This window comes from Globicephala melas, chromosome 19, assembly GCF_963455315.2.
Source record: "Globicephala melas chromosome 19, mGloMel1.2, whole genome shotgun sequence".
In the NCBI taxonomy this organism is placed as follows: domain Eukaryota; kingdom Metazoa; phylum Chordata; class Mammalia; order Artiodactyla; family Delphinidae; genus Globicephala; species Globicephala melas.
This window is the reverse complement of record NC_083332.1, coordinates 58273523-58289000: the sequence shown is the minus strand read 5'-3', so window position 1 is coordinate 58289000 and position 15478 is coordinate 58273523. Positions and strand designations below refer to the sequence as shown.

General features: G+C 53.5%; 1 protein-coding gene across 2 annotated transcripts in view; it reads right to left on the bottom strand.

Moving 5' to 3' along the window:
- WFDC1 (WAP four-disulfide core domain 1) overlaps positions 1 to 15478 on the bottom strand; it is a 70111-nt gene that overhangs the window by 21583 nt on the left and 33050 nt on the right. The window contains exon 1 of one of the 2 annotated variants that reach the window (XM_030863189.3): positions 5765 to 5934. The exons of the other annotated variant lie outside the window; for it this stretch is intronic. Within the exon in view, the coding sequence (XP_030719049.1) occupies positions 5765 to 5908 (144 nt within the window). The 5' untranslated portion in view covers positions 5909 to 5934. Of the gene's footprint in view, positions 1 to 5764; positions 5935 to 15478 lie in introns of those variants that run through there. 2 annotated transcript variants of the gene reach the window in all.

Here is a 15478-nt window from a genome sequence, read left to right as displayed (position 1 = left end):
GTTCCCAGGGCTCATCCACGCTGCAGTGTGTCTCAGTGCTTCATGCCTTTTCATGGCTGAGTGATATTCCATTGTGTGGATGGACCCCGTGGTGTTGATCTATTCTGAGCTTATGGACATCTGGGCTGTGTCCACTTTGGTCACCGTGACTAGTGCCACCATGACAGGTAAGTTTCCCTCTGCTTTCCTGCCTCCTCGCACGCAGGGTCCCAGGTTATAACCACATGGTTCTTAGATACTTTTCCCCTTGCTCGTTTCCACCTGGAATCAATTTCAGGACTGAAACCTCAGGTACAGAAGCCAGATTCAGAGAGGAGGAAGTCACCCCCGAGGTCACACTGTTCATTTGTTTTTCCTCCCTTCCATCTATCCGCCCATCCATCCAGCTCCTCCCCCTAGTTCTTCAAATGTTTCTGAGAGTCTGTGACGCGTCAGGCACTGCGTTAGGGGCTCGGGGAGGGCCGAGCCTCCAGTGGGGCACTTCACCGCGGTATGTCACGTCCCCCCCTCTCCAGCCCCCAGGGGGGACTTGCGGGGTCTTGACCATGAACACTCCGGGACCCACTGAGCAGCCCCTCCCCTCCAGATGGAGGCGTCCTAGTGGTGCTGATGATGGGGTCCTGCCGGGGTGCAATCCATCTCACATCCTTCAAGGAGCAAGGAAAGCCTCTAGGACTCTGAGGGCACAGTGACAGCTTCACCAGTGCACAGCCAGAATGGTGCAGGGTGAGTCACTCTCTGCTCTGGCTGGAATTCCCTCGTCTGGGAAGCGTCTACCATTGGGGTTGCTGGTTGCAAGCAACAGAACTGACTATGCTGGTTCCCAGAGGCTGACCGTATGAGTGTGCTAGGGCTGCTGTAACAAACACCACAGACTGGGGGCCTTAAAACAATGGAGCTGTGTTCTCTCACGGCTCTGGAGACCAGACGTTCAAAATCAAGGTGTCGGCAGGGTTGGTTCCTTCTGAGGCTGTGAGGGAGAATCTGTTCCATGTTTCTCTCCTGGCAATCCTTGGAGTTCCGCGACTTGAGATGCAACACTCTAATCTCTGTCTCTGTCTCCACACGGCCTTCTCCCTGTGTGTCTCTGTCTCTCTTGTCTTCTTCACCAGCCACATCGGATTAAGGGCCTACCTAATTTCAATATGTCCTCATCTTAATTAATTACACTACAATGACCCTATTTCCAAATAAAGTCACATTCACAGGCACCAGGGCTTAGGACTTGAACAGATCTTTTGGGGGGTAGGGGAGACAAAATTAAACCCTGAGACTAGGATTTTAGTGCAGGTGGTATATTTGCGAGAGGGTCCCAGGCAGCTCTAGCAGGGGAGGGGGCACGTGAGGCAGGGAAGGGGGGGCCATCTGGGGACTGTTAATGCCCAGGTGACTGCCCTGGGCACCTGGAGCTCAAACCCAAGGGCAACCTCTGAGAAACTGTCCAGATCACTCTTCAGAGGTGTCCCAGCCTGGGCTGAGGAAGCCAGGCCGTGGTCCTTCAGCTCCGTTTGCTCCCACGTTATGGACCCGAGTACCTTGGCCCGTCCTGTGTGCCGGCCGAGCGTGTTCCAAGGACAGAGTTTCCAGGCTGAAGGTGAGGATTCAGGACTCAGGGAATGATGAGAGCAGAGGGGAGGTACCCACAGCTCCAGGCCACCTGCCTCTCCCACTCTTGCTAACTTAGCAAAAAATAAAAGATGCACCAGAAAGCTCTCGAGCTCACAGAAGTAACAAGGGAAAGGAGGATCAGCCTGGGGAGACTGGGGAACACGCCTTGCACGGGGCCTCTGTGCTCGTCACCAGAAGATGCTGCTCTGGGCAGGCCAACTGCAAAGGGGTGCCCCGTCCGGCAGGATGCATTACATCCTCTCTCTGGGCTGCTGCAGCCCCACGCTGCCCCTCCACTGGGCAGGCACCTTTGGGCAGGGTGCAAACTGCCTAGCCATTTCCAGCTGCCCCGAATGGGAGCTTAGGGTACAAAACAGACACACAGCCACAGTGACACATGGGGATCATAGGGCTACCCAGTCCCCAAGGCGACATGGCGGCTCCAATAAGTCCCACCTGGTACGTTTGTTCAGAGGATCCTGAGACAGCCTGGCCTGACACACAGGAACGCTCAGCAAAGAACTGTCCTTACAACTTTCACCAAACGGCAGGAAAGCAAGTCCCAAAACACCAGCTCCACAGAACTGACCCTGAGCTCCCCAGAAAGCCTCTTGGGCTACTGACAAACATCCTCTTCCTAGCCTATTCCTTTCCGTCTTATCTAGCCTCGTAAACATCTTTGTTTTCCTTTTATTAGTACACAGAGAGAGGTGTTCCCTGGCCAGGCACCAGGCTGAAGGCTCTCGGGGTCTTTCCACTGGATCGCAAAGTAGCACTGCCGTCTCCCACGCTGCAGACGAGGAAACGGAGGCTCACGGCGGACAAGCCTTCTTCTCCCTACAAGCCTCCCTACAGGGCCTCCCGTGTCTTCCTCTCAGGCACTGTCTCTTGCGCAGGAAAATGCACACAGCATCCAGGAAGTGCCCCGGACCCCCTCAGGCCCCTCTGCCCACTCTGTCAAGGGGCGGGGCTTTGAGAAGGGGAGGAGCCAAGATGCAGGCAGCCACGTGCGGGTACGGGTTTAACACCCAGTTCTCCATGTGCGGCCTTTGCCAATTTCCATGGTGTAAATACTCTCACTGCGGCTGATTTCAAGCTACCAATGTGAGGCCACTGAATGAGGAGTTGGGAAGAGACGTGTAATAGCTCCTCGAGAGATGGTGTTTCTACCAGGCAGATGCCACAGACATGAATGACCTCGAGAGCAGGGAGAATGGAAATATAATTAGGAAGTGATATGTTTCTGATAAGGAGGATTTCCTTCCTTCCTTTTTCATGTAAATTATATAAGTTTATATGACTTCATTTTTAATAAGGGCTGTTTAACTCTCTGGAGTAGGTATGAGCTGGCTTCAGCATAATCCTGAACACCTGGCCTCTCCTCGCCCTGACCTGCCCCATGGGGTCCAGGGCCAAGGCTGAAGGGCTGACCCAGCTTGGGGTGGGCAATGGGGGCCACATAAGAAGTCCTGCCCCTGGATATGCGGAGCTGCCTCCTATTACTCCTAGATTCCCTGTTGGACATTTGCATGGATGTTAGAACTGAAAGGGCCCTGGAGGTCATCTGGTCCTTCGTCTTCATTTCCCAGGTAATGACCTGAGGCCCAGAGAGGGGCAGCAAGCAGCCTGGGGCTGCACAGCTCATGAGAGACGTCACTGAAAGATTCCTAGGCCTGGCGCCCTGCCCAACCTCCATATCCTCTGAGCCACCAGTCGACAGCCTGTCTTTCCCCAGGGGCTCTCTGTGAGGCACAATCTGGGCACAAACCTCTCCCATGTCTAGGCACCAGAGGGGGAAGCTGATATCTGTTGATAGCAGGGAAGAGTTCTAGTCTAGTGAGTACAAACTCAAAGTGCTTGCATTCTGACAAATGGTGGCTAGAAGTAATTTGGTTCCTGAAGCCCACCCAGGCCTGTGTTTTTAAAGAGACTCCCCCTGACACCCAGTGCATATCGTCCCCAACCTCCTAGCCTCCTCGTTCCTCCTAGTGAGATGTCACGGCATCAGCCCCTGTGACGCTCCAGGACAAGGTGGAGATAAGGCCAGATGATGTATTGGAAATCTCTCTGTGGTCCTAGAACCAAAGTGCTGGATGCTTTGAGGCCTAAATCGTCCTGTTGGAACAACGAAAAGCATGGGGGAGTCCAACCTGACAAGGGTCTCTCTTCTCCCTCCAAATACCTACCACCATTTCACTTGCTACTGTGCTTTTCTACACCCATGTGGCCTCCTGCTTGACCTATAGTGTGAGCCCTGGAGGCTGAGATTAGCCTCAATACAGTTTCATTTCACATGGTGCCTGGGGTCATTAAACATTCCCTTCTCCCTCTTCTCTGCCTGGAAAACTCCTATTCATCCTTCAAAGCCCTGGGTTGAATGTCCCCGATCCTGGAAAACCCTCCCTGACTCTCTTGGGGCAGAGCCGCACACACTCTTCTGTGCTTCCATTGCACCTGCCCATAATTTACCCACAAGAATGTATGGGCGCCTACTTCATGGCAGGCACCAGGAACACTGCACTGACAGAGACAGAATCAGGCCCTACTGTGAGGAACCTACATTCCACCTGGGGAAGCAAACACCAACCAATTTTCTAATATTTGAGTAAAAGTCACCAAGACGCAAGGACCACTCGCTATGCGCTGTGTTTGACAGATACGGAGTCATTTACACGCTCACCCGTATGCTGAGAGTGCTGGTATCGTCTTCCCGAACCTTCTATGCCTCTGTGCTCCCTTTTGGGGTGGGGGATCTAAAGTGACACCCTTCCCACCTCCACTCTCCCTCCTAGTCCCCTTCCTGCTTTGTTTCCCTTCTCAACACTTGTCACCAAATACACTACCAGCACGCCTTGGAGATACTGTGGTTTGGGTTCCAGACCACTGCAAGAAAGCGAGTCACAGAATATTTTGGTTTCCCAGTGCATCTAAAAGTTAGGTTCACATTACACCGTAGCATATTAAGTGTGCAATAGCCTTATGTCTAAAAAACTCAATGTACGCACCTTAATTAAAAAAGAGCCTGTTGCTGAGAAATGCTAACCATCCTCTGAGGCCTCCGGGAGTCGCGATCTTTTCGCAATAGTCACGTCAAAGATCACTGACCACAGATCAACGTAACAAATAGAGTAAAAATGAAAAAGTTGGAGGTAGTGGGAGATTTACCAAAATGTGACACGGAGACAAGAAATGAGCAAACACTGTTGGACAAAAGGCGCTGAGAGACTTGCTCAAGACCCGGTTGCCACAAACCTGCAATTTGTAAAAACGCAGTTTCTGCAAAGCACAATGAGATCAGGTGTGCTTGTATACATTTTCCTTTCACTTCTCATTCATTCTCTGCAAGCCCAGCCCTGTGGAGTAACACGAGTCTCCCAAGGCTTGGGGACATATAAGTCTGTATCCCCACAGCCTAGGGCAACAGTGACCTAGGTAAATAGTGGCGATCAGACATACATATTTGATGAAAGGAACTGAAAGGAACGCATCAATCTGTCTTTTTCAGATGAGATCACCGGCGCTCACAGACGTCCAACGACTTTCCTCAAGTCACACAGCCTGTGAGCAGCAGAGCTTGGATTCAGACTTAGGGCTGCAGGGCGCATGCTCCTCGCCTCCCACCACAGCGAGCCGACCCTTTGTATTGCTGTCACATGTCACCTGACTGCCTCCCCCACTCGACCACCCTGCAGGGTGGGAGCTGGTGTCTCCATGTTGTACCTACAGGAACGCACAGAGCACCCGGCCTGGAGCAGTTTCCCCTAAATGTTTACTGAATGAGTCAGGAATGGCACGGAAGCATAATTGCATCCTATCGACTATCGACATTTGGTTATTGACTGTTGAGACAAACACTCAGTTTTAAGTCCTCGGACTCTAAAATCAGGTGCTCTTTGTCAGGAGAAAGTAAACATGGGTAGGCAGAAGCACGTCACCGGCCCCCTGTGCATTTTTAGGGGCCCCTGTCTTCTTTACTCCCAGGCTCGGAATCTTTGGAGGGCTGTGAGTTCCCTCTGCTCCCCACCCGACTTTGGCACAACTCAGATAAAGAAAGAAGGACGCCTGCCCTGTGCTGTCCGCATCTGGGTACGCTTGTACACCGTACAGTGCGGGCATCACCCATCTCCTCCCAGCCCCCCCCAGCCCGGGCACTTACATGGGTCCTCTCCGCCAGCCTCGCGTGCAATGCCCGTTTCCAGATATTCCTGGCAGAACTGGCTTCAAGGAGCAGCAGCAGGCAGCACAGAGTCCAGCTGACCTTCCTCCAGCCGCTGCCCATCCTGCAGCTGGTCAAAGGCATTTCCTCCCAGATGGTCAGAGGAGACGGGCCCTCTGGCCGGGGCGGGGGGGGGGGCGGTCCTGGAAGTGTGGAGCAGAAGTGTGCACGGTCTGCCGGACGGTCTCAGCTCCACTCGGCCGGGTCCCGGGGATCATGTGTCCGCGCCCAGCCCAGGCCCCCCCACCCCGACCCGCACTCCCGATGGGGGCCGCCCACCGGGTTATTTTTAGCTTGCCCTATTGCATCTGGCCCGGAGACTCCAAGCCAGACAGACGTCTGCAGCCCAGGCAGCTCAGAAGTCAGTGGCGGCGGCAGCAGGCGGGGGTATCACGCTGCTAGGAGACGTGGCCGGGAGCGGCCCTGTCACACTGGGATAAGGAGTACTTCCTTGCAGGCTGGGCGGTCCCCTCCCCAGGAGGTGTGCTGGCTCTGGGGGGGCGGGGGTGGGCACGCAGGGAATGGGTGGGGGGCTTCCGGCTGCTACTTTGTCCAAGTTTTGAGCTGGTCTGACAAACTCTTCTGCCCACAAAAGCTTCTTTGGAAGACTTGTTGCCGAACGGGGACCAGTGGAGCGCGTCACCGTGGGAAGAGCGTCCTGGAACCCTGGTGACCTCCGCTCTAATGTGGGTGTGTGGACGGTTACATCGTGTGTTTCTTGGGAGAGTTCTATGCAATTGTGTGTGTAAAGCGCTTCACAGACGTCATAAGTGTGCTATAAATGTTGGCTTGCGTGTGTTTTATACAAGGATCCATATTTCACAAGCTTTATACTCTATCGCCTGTCTCAGCAACCCCAAGACAGGCACTGCTTTGATGTCCATTTTACAGATGGGGAAATAGAGGTACAATACTTGCCTGAAGTCAGGCAGTAGTAGCAGAGCTGGGGCTCAACCCAAGCCCCATCTGATCACCATGACACCCTACCAAGCGAAGCAGAAGGGACCCGAGCTCTGGATTCAGAGCCCCTGGGCTGAGTCCCAGCTCAGCCTCTGTGTCTGTGGGATGCTCGCTGCTCCGCACTTCTCTCATCTGAGACACTGAGTTTGTGGTCATTCACTACAGCGGCAGAGGGAAGTTGCTACACCCTGGAGCAGGTTGTAGGCTCTCAAGGTCAGGTACCCACGTCTCTCTTACTGCTTGCACCCCTGTGCCTTGCACAGCGCTCAGTAGGCACTGGCCCACTGCACAGAACAAATGTCATCATCATGACACAAAGGCGTATCCCTGGTCTACGGACTAAGAGATGGTCACAAAAGCCAGGCGTGTTTCCCAAAGCCCCCATTCATGACTGACCTCCCAGGCGCCTTCCTCAGGACACGGCACAGGGCTTGGCCACAGTAGGGGCTTAATACATGTTCCTCAATTGAGCTATCAGTTCCTCAGATGTATTCAGACCACAGGGACCCAAGGCACCGAGCTGTGTGCCATCCGTTGATTTCTTGTAAACGTTAACTTACAAAAATGATCTTCCCACGTCTTGAAGACAGGGGGTGGCTATTCTGGGAACACGGCTGCCCTCCGGGTTTCATGTGGAAGGAGAAAAGGCTCTGAGTCGAGAAATAAACGTGGTACAAATCTACCCAGGAAAGCAGCCGCTTTCCTTTGACCAGGACGAGGCAGGATCCCGGCATGCCAGCCAGCCTGGGCGCTCCCAGCTGGGGCCGAGGGGGCCGGCCAGGGCCTGGGGCCCCTCGTGACGTCAGGGCGGGCAACTCCTCCGCAATTCCTGCCAAGCCTCAGAACTTTATGTTCCAAGTGGCGGAGGGCCTTCTGGTTTATCTGAGCTCCGGAGACCTGGATTTGAGCCCAAGCCTCATGGGCTGCACTCCTGGGATTCATCAAGCCTGAGTGTGACTTCCTGCAGATCTGTGGGCGGGGCTTCCTCTGGGAAAGCCTTGGAGCTGGCAAGGTTTTTCAACTCCTCTGCTGCCAGAGGCCAGCTGGCGAGGCCTGCCCACAGGAGTCTGACAGCCGCTGCCTGCTGGCAGCTTTGCTCCCTCCAGAAAGGGAGGAAAATATCTCCTTTAAAAATACAAAGGGTGGGACTTCCCTAGGCGCGCAGTGCTTGAGAATTCGCCTCCCAATGCAGGGGACACCGGTTCGAGCCCTGGTCCGGGAAGATCCCACATGCTGCGGAGCAACGAAGCCCTTGCACCACAGCTACTGAGCCCGCGCTGTAGAGCCCACGACCCACAACTACTGAGCCCGCGTGCCACAACTACTGAAGCCTGCGTGCCTAGAGCCTGTGCTCCTCAACAAGAGAAGCCACCGCAGTGAGATGCCCATGCACCGCAACGAAGAGAAGCCCCCGCTCGCCACAACTAGAGAAAGCCCGTGGGCAGCAACGAAGACGTAATACAGCCAAAAAAAGGAAATACAAAGGGTGCAAGTGCTCAGGGCCTCCCTCTAAGGAGCAGAGGACATGGCTCGTGGTGCCAGGGTCTAGGAAGAAATCCTGCCCTTCCAACCCCCATGAAACTCCCCCACCTGATCACTGAGGTACCACGTTCCTTCCCCAAAGAGGCAGAACATTTCTTCCACAGTGATCAGGTCAGGCAAATAAGTGCTCTAGGAAAGGGGACAGGGTGGCATTCATTCATACTTTATACTAAAGTGTGAGTGACTTCCAGCAGAAACAGACATACAGGCATACAAGGAGGAGCAGAAAACATTCATTCATTCAAACCTTTGAATATCTACTATGTGCCAGGCCTGGGGATGCTGGGGAGAAACCAGGCCCAGTCCCTGCCTTTATGGAGCTTAACAAGTAGAGGAGTCAGATAATAATCAGTGTTTTTAATAAACACTTAGATGACACTTTTTGGCTCCAGGCATGGTTTCAAGTGCTTCAAGAATACTAATGTAATCTATCACAACTCTACTAGCTAGTTACTATCATCATCCCATTTTATAGATGAGACTGAGTCTCAGATTAACAATGGAGTGCTTTAAAAATATTCACTCATCTAATCGATCAAAACCCTGTCAGTTAGGTACTCTTACTATCCCCACTTTACAGACAGGGAACTGAGGGTCAGAGAAACGAACAACCTGCCCAGCTATGCATGGCCGATAACTAGCAGAGCTGGGATTGCAACCCAGACACTCGCTCTCAGAGTCTGGGCTCAAAACTATTGCACCGTGTGTCCACAGGACCAAGCTGCAACAAGGGTGTATGGGGGGAGGGGGAGTGACCTAGTCACAGAAGCCAGCAGAGGTCCCCTGGTGAAGTGGCCACACATCTGGGAAGTGAAGGACGAGGCTGGACAGAGAACGGGCTGGAGATGCAGCCCGATGCCCAGGAGGAGAGCCTCGCCTTACCTAAGTGGCGAGGGGGTGTCACCATCCAAACAGCCATGTTATTCCACGAGCCCTTAGTGCTTTTGCCTTCCTGGGCCCTTTCCTCTATCAGAAAAAAAAAAAAATTAACAATGATCTATTATGACGGCGTTGATAAAAGGACAAATATAATCCAACCTGGAATATATTCTTTTTATTTCCTCTGATTTTAAGAGAATTTAAAACACTCTCCTGGGCCCCTAAAAGCCTTGTGGGCCCTGGGACGTATGCCTGAAGATGGCCCTGGTTCCAAATACTGCTGTGTGACGTCGGGTAAGCCTTCGCACCCTCTGGGCCAAGATTAAATAGAGAGGGTAGTCAAGCCTCTATAGGACGTGCCTGGTTCTCAGCAGCGTCCTCTGCAAGAGCAGGGAGGCCCGCTGGGAGAGGCCCTGGAGTTGCACAATCAGCCTGCAGAACAGCCCCGCCCAGCTCTGCTCCAGCCCATGAATGAAAGCAGATGTCCCCTGGGCCGCCCATTCTTGGACAGCCAGGCCCTGACGTCACGCCACCCCGCCACCCCGTTCCTGACCTCCACTCACTGTCCCTCTCCCCACTTAATTCACAGCGGATGCCCTCCCAGCCGGGAAACTCCCAGCTTCCCTCGTCCAGCGCCCCAGAGTGACTGGTCCAGGGCCAGACCCCACCACCACCTGGAACTGACCCCTCCTCTCTGGCCAATGGGACCTCCCTCGCTTCCCTCTGCCTTTCGGGATTGCTGCAGTACAAGGTCCCCTTTTAAGCAGTAGGAAGCCGTGAAGCCAACGGACATGGATGGAAAGGTCCGGCGGGCAGGCTGGCTGGCTCGCGACCCCCTTCTTCCCGCAGCCGAGGCTGGTACCCATTCCATCAGCAGGCTCAGGCCCTCTCTATCTGCCAGGCCAGGTCGCTAACAGGCTTCTCTCGGTTTTTTCTGCAGGACCTGGACCCACCCCCTCAGCTGCTCGCTTTTGTTTCTCCCCCAAAGCACATGTGATCGTGAAACCCCTCCTCGTCCCACCTCCCAAGCTGAAGACCTTGCCATGGCCCTGCTGGGATACGGATAAAAATGCATGCCCCATGAGCCTTGCTGGTCTGGCCCGGCCTTTCTCCACCTGGCCATGCGGGAGCATCACCCATGGGAAGGGGTTTCAATCACACCCATACCCAGGTCCAGCACAGGCCAAGTGAATCAGACCCAGATCAAGGAAATCAGAACTGGTGGTTTCCAAAGTTCCCCAGCTGATTCTTTATTTTTTTAAATAAATAAATTTATTCATTCATTCATTCATTTTTGGCTGCACTGGGTCCTTGTTGCTGTGTGCGAGCTTTCTCTAGTTGCGGCGAGCAGGGGCTACTCTTCGTTGCAGTGCGTGGGCTTCTCACTGCGGTGGTTTCTCTTGTTGCAGAGCACGGGCTCTAGGCACGTGGGCTTCAGTAGTTGTTGCACGTGGGCTCAGTAGTTGTGGCTCACGGGCTCTAGAGTGCAGGCTCAGTAGTTGTGGCGCATGGGCTTAGTTGCTCCACGGCATGTGGGATCTTCCCAGACCAGGGCTCGAACCCATGTCCCCTACATTGGCAGGAGGATTCTTAACCACTGCGCCACCAGGGAAGTCCCTCCCCAGCTGATTCTAATGAACTACCAGGGCCAGGAGCCCTGATAAAGTTGGCCTCTCCTCCACTGGCCCCCACCCTGACCTCGGGGGCCACATGTCCCTACACGCTCCCTCCTGCTTCTCCCTGCTGCCGCGTGCTGGACTGCGCCCTACACACACTCACCACGTGCCTTAGCCACAGTGCCTTTGCATATGCCGTTCCCACTTCCCAACACTCTTCCCTGTTTTCTTTGTTGAATAAACTTGTTAAGCCTTCTTCATATCTCAGCTCTCGGCAAAACAGTTAGTCCCTTCATCCCAGAAACATTCCCTGATCTCCAGAGTAGCTCAGTTCCGCTGGAACAGGCTTTCACGGCCCCGTGTACCTCTGCTGTACAGGGCTCACACAACCCGATGGTGGAAGTGACAATTCTTTGTTACCATGCCCGACTTTCCTGATAGACAGAAAGCACCCTAAGAGCAGGGACAGCATCTTTATTGTTTCTGGTTTATTCTTTCTCACGTACTGTGCACCTGGCACGTAGTAGGGTCTCAGCGAATACTCACTGATGGGCTAAACGGGTGCTCCCACACTCCTCACCCAGGGCTCCTGCCCAGATGGCTTTGACGGGCCATCCTAATGCCAGCCAGCGATCCGAGTCGCTGACCGCCTGGCACCAAGTCCCCTGGCCTGGTTGGACAAACTTGAGCCCCTGCATGGGAACTAAGATCCCACAAGCCACGTGGCACGGCCAGGAAAAAAAAAAAAAAAGGACTAGGGCAGAAACAGATTCCAGTTATCTGTGCCCATATCCTACACCAGGGCAAGGGAGTGGCTAAATTCAACAGCTCAGCAATATCATCAAGAACTCAGCTCAACCACCAAGACAAGCATGATGTAGCTGTTTCTTTCGGACCATCGCTCGACCGGGTCAACCTCATGGGGGTCAAGGGCAGACAATCCAGGATGCTGCTAATGTGGGCTCCACAACACCTAAGCTAGGTGAAACCACCCAAGATGTTGTTTAAATGCCAAGGATGACATTTTTTAAAAATGAAAAAAAAACCTCTGACTCCAGATAAGTTGGACGCCAGACCGTTCCCCTCTGCTGATACATGGCTGGGAGGGGAGCTGGGGGTTTCACAATCCTTTCCCCGGGAAACGCTTAACTTTCCAGGGAAGCAAATGCTTCCCACGTTCATACACACCAGCCTCATCTTGTGTTTTCCTGGGGTATCCAGTATCTCTGTGTCCTGTGACACAGTAGGACCCGGATAAAATGGGGGAGATCCCCTCTGTCATGAAGGGGGCGGTCCAGCGGGGAGACACAGACCAAGAAAGCAGGTAAATTATGCTAAGTGCTGAAATGACACAAAAGTCTGAGGAAGTGACTCTGGGGTGCCGTGTGGGATGGGGAACCCCCTTTAGATTGGGTGGGGAGGGGCAGCGTCCAGGGGGTGAAACCTAAACCCAGAGATGGGAAGGAGCCACACGTCTGGGATGGGAGGTGGGAAGAATCTTCCAGGCAGGGGCCACCTGCCTCTGGCTCCAATTCTGCTGGCTTGTAAAGTCATGAGGGTCTTAAGGGGTAAGAAGAAGGCTCTAGCTGTATCCAGAGATGAGGGAGGAATTAGAGAAAAGGGTGGAGAGCAGGATTTCAAAGAGCAGTCACCTAGTGATGAGGGTGGCGGATCACCCCATAGCCCTAACCACCTGGATGATTGGCTGAAGCCAGTCATGTATTCCCACCCGCCACCTACTGGTGATTGGCTCAGGAATGGGTCTGTCATCTGATCTGGGCCAATGAGGTGTGAGGGGAAATCAGGGGAGGTGCTTCTGGGAAAGTGGTCCTCACCCCAGAGACTAGCAGGAAGTGGTGGTTCTTTTGTGTGTCTGGACTTTACCCAGTCAGGATGCAATGCCAGGATCTGCAGCAGCCACTTTGCCACAATGAGGGGAGCTGATCGGACAGTGAGGCCAACGCTGAAATGGCCGCATGGGAAACAAAACAAAACAAAAAATCTGAATTCTTGGGAACATTGCTGAGCTGTTGAATTTAGTCAGCCTTGGAGCCGTCCTACCTCTGGGCTTGTTATTACAAGGACAAACTAATATTCCTTAGGGTTAAGCGGGTAGAGTTGGAGCTTTTTCTTACTGACCGCCAAATACATCCCAACTGATACAAATCAAGTTTGCGTTGCGTCCAACCTGACTGATGAGCATCTATGAAAGCAGAAGCTAAAGGAGAAAGACAGTAGGGACTCACATTTCTTGAGCACCTACTATATGCCGCACTTTGTACTAGGCACTTTACATAGGCCTCTCCTTTATCCTCAGACCAGCCCTTTGAGGTGGTTCCTACAACGTTACCCCACTTAGCAGACGAGGAAACTGAAGCTGTGAGCTGAAGACACTTGCCTGATTCCAAGCAGTGGGAGCAGGATGTGAACCCAGGTCTGCCTGGGCACTTGGCCACAGCCTGCTTCCTGGAGGCATGATGGTGCTGCCCTGGCAGGGGAGGAGCCTCAGCTTGGGCTAAGCCAGGGTTTTCTGCAGACATCCAGCATCTCCTAAGAGCCAAGGACGCGGATCTGCCCGGTGGCCAGCAGCCCCCGAGAGCCAGGAGCCCACCTGCGAGAGACTGGGAGCCTGATTGGGCTCCATTTGACCACGGGGACACCACTGTCAAAACCCACATGATGATTCCACACAAACCCTTCCTTCTTCCTTCTTCCTTCTCCCTTCCTGGGGGTCAGTGATTCGGGCCACTTGACTGGGAGTGGTCAACAGGTACAGCAGGACACCCCTTCCCCGCACAGACCTTGAAGAATGCTTTAGCTTGACATGAGTTTAAAAAAAGAAGAGAGGGGCTTCCCTGGTGGCGCAGTGGTTGAGAGTCCACCTGTCGATGCAGGGGACACAGGTTTGTGCCCCGGTCCGGGAAGATCCCATATGCTGCGAGCGGCTGGGCCCGTGAGCCATGGCCGCTCAGCCTGAGCGTCCGGAGCCTGTGCTCCGCAACGGGAGAGGCCACAACAGTGAGAGGCCCGCGTACCGCAAAAAAAAAAAAAAAAAAAAAGAGAGAGAAAGAGAGAAAGAAATAATCTTTGACCCTTATTATGTAGTGTGCCTGGTGCACATAAATCTATCACATGGCAAACACAAGCTGTCCCATCGTAAATCGTGGTGTGATGGGCACATAAATTCAGAAAGCGATTTCTGCCTGGCTGGGCGTGCAGGGTTCCGGCCCTGGCAGGCGGGCGGGAAAGGTGGCAGCCCTTCTCGGGCCCCTGTCCTACCCTCCCCCTCGCCCATTCCTCAAAAACCAGCCCCCAACCACTTTTCTGGCTTTTATTTATCTTTTTTTCTTATTATAGAGGCATAGATTTTGTATCACAGGAAAATGAAAATAATGATGGGCATTTAAAGCAGACAGATTAACACAGGGATAACGCAGGGACTTGGTCACACAGGCTGCAGAAGGGCTGAGAAACTAAGCATGGGACAGTGAGATGACCTGGAGATAAACAACAGCAATTCAGTGCTGCCCCATCCCCAGGGCAGGGCACAAAGAGATGGGGTGGTGTTTCTCAGGCCCAGGATCTGGGGTCACCTGGAAGAAGCTGAACCACGGGAAGATGATGCCTGGTGATGCTGGAACCACAGAGGAGACATGGCCACTGCTCGGGGCCCTGCCCCAGGCGCAGAGATGGGGAGAACCCCCTGGCTTCTGCCTCGTGCCCTCCCACCCTCCATCAGGGTCTCCCATTGGCTGAACCCAGTGACACAAGAGCTGGGGACAAGCTGCACACCGGAATCAGTCCCCTTGTAAAATCCCCCAGAGCAGGAGAGGAGGGTGGATCTAGGAGCAAACGAGCCCAGGCCCAGCACAGGTAGACAGGCAGTCACTGCAAAACAACCCCCACCCTTACACACACACACACACACACACACACACACACACACACACACACACACACACACACACACACACACACACACACACACACGGTGACTGCTTCATTTTCTCCCTTCCCTTCCTCCTCTTGTCCTTCCTCTAACTGGATCAAAAGCTGACAGAACCCAAGCAACAATGGCAGAAATTTCCCATTCATCTGTTAAACATATTTACTGAGCACCTACTATGTGCCGGGTATTACTGTAGGCCTGGGGCTCCTGCATTCTAATAGGGGGAGTGGGGAGAGTTGCTCCCTGTATCAGAACACGAAACAAATGAAAGAACAAGGTAATCTCAGGGTGATGGGTACTGTGAAGAAAATAAAACAGCCATAAGCAGGGAGAATGAGATGGGTAGGGTGGTGGGCAGGGAAGGCCTCTCTGAACAGGTGACATCCTAGCCAAGATTAGAGTGATGAAAAGGAATCACCTGTATGGAGAGAAGGTCAAGGCATTTTCCAGGCAAGGGGCAAAGCAGGTGCAAAGGCCCTGAGGTGAGCACCAGCTTGGCTTGCTGTAAGAATCGTAATATAATCGACATGCCAAAGGGTCTTGAATCAGCGGTGCAAAACCAAGCAACAGCTTCTCGACTGTGCTATGTGGGATCTCCTGGCTCCACCCTGCACATCAGGACACTTTGTTATGAAATCTTGGCCAGCTATGCAAACTCCAAGCTCATATCTAGTTCTGAGTTCTCTTGGAGAGGAGGCTAGTTGGAGG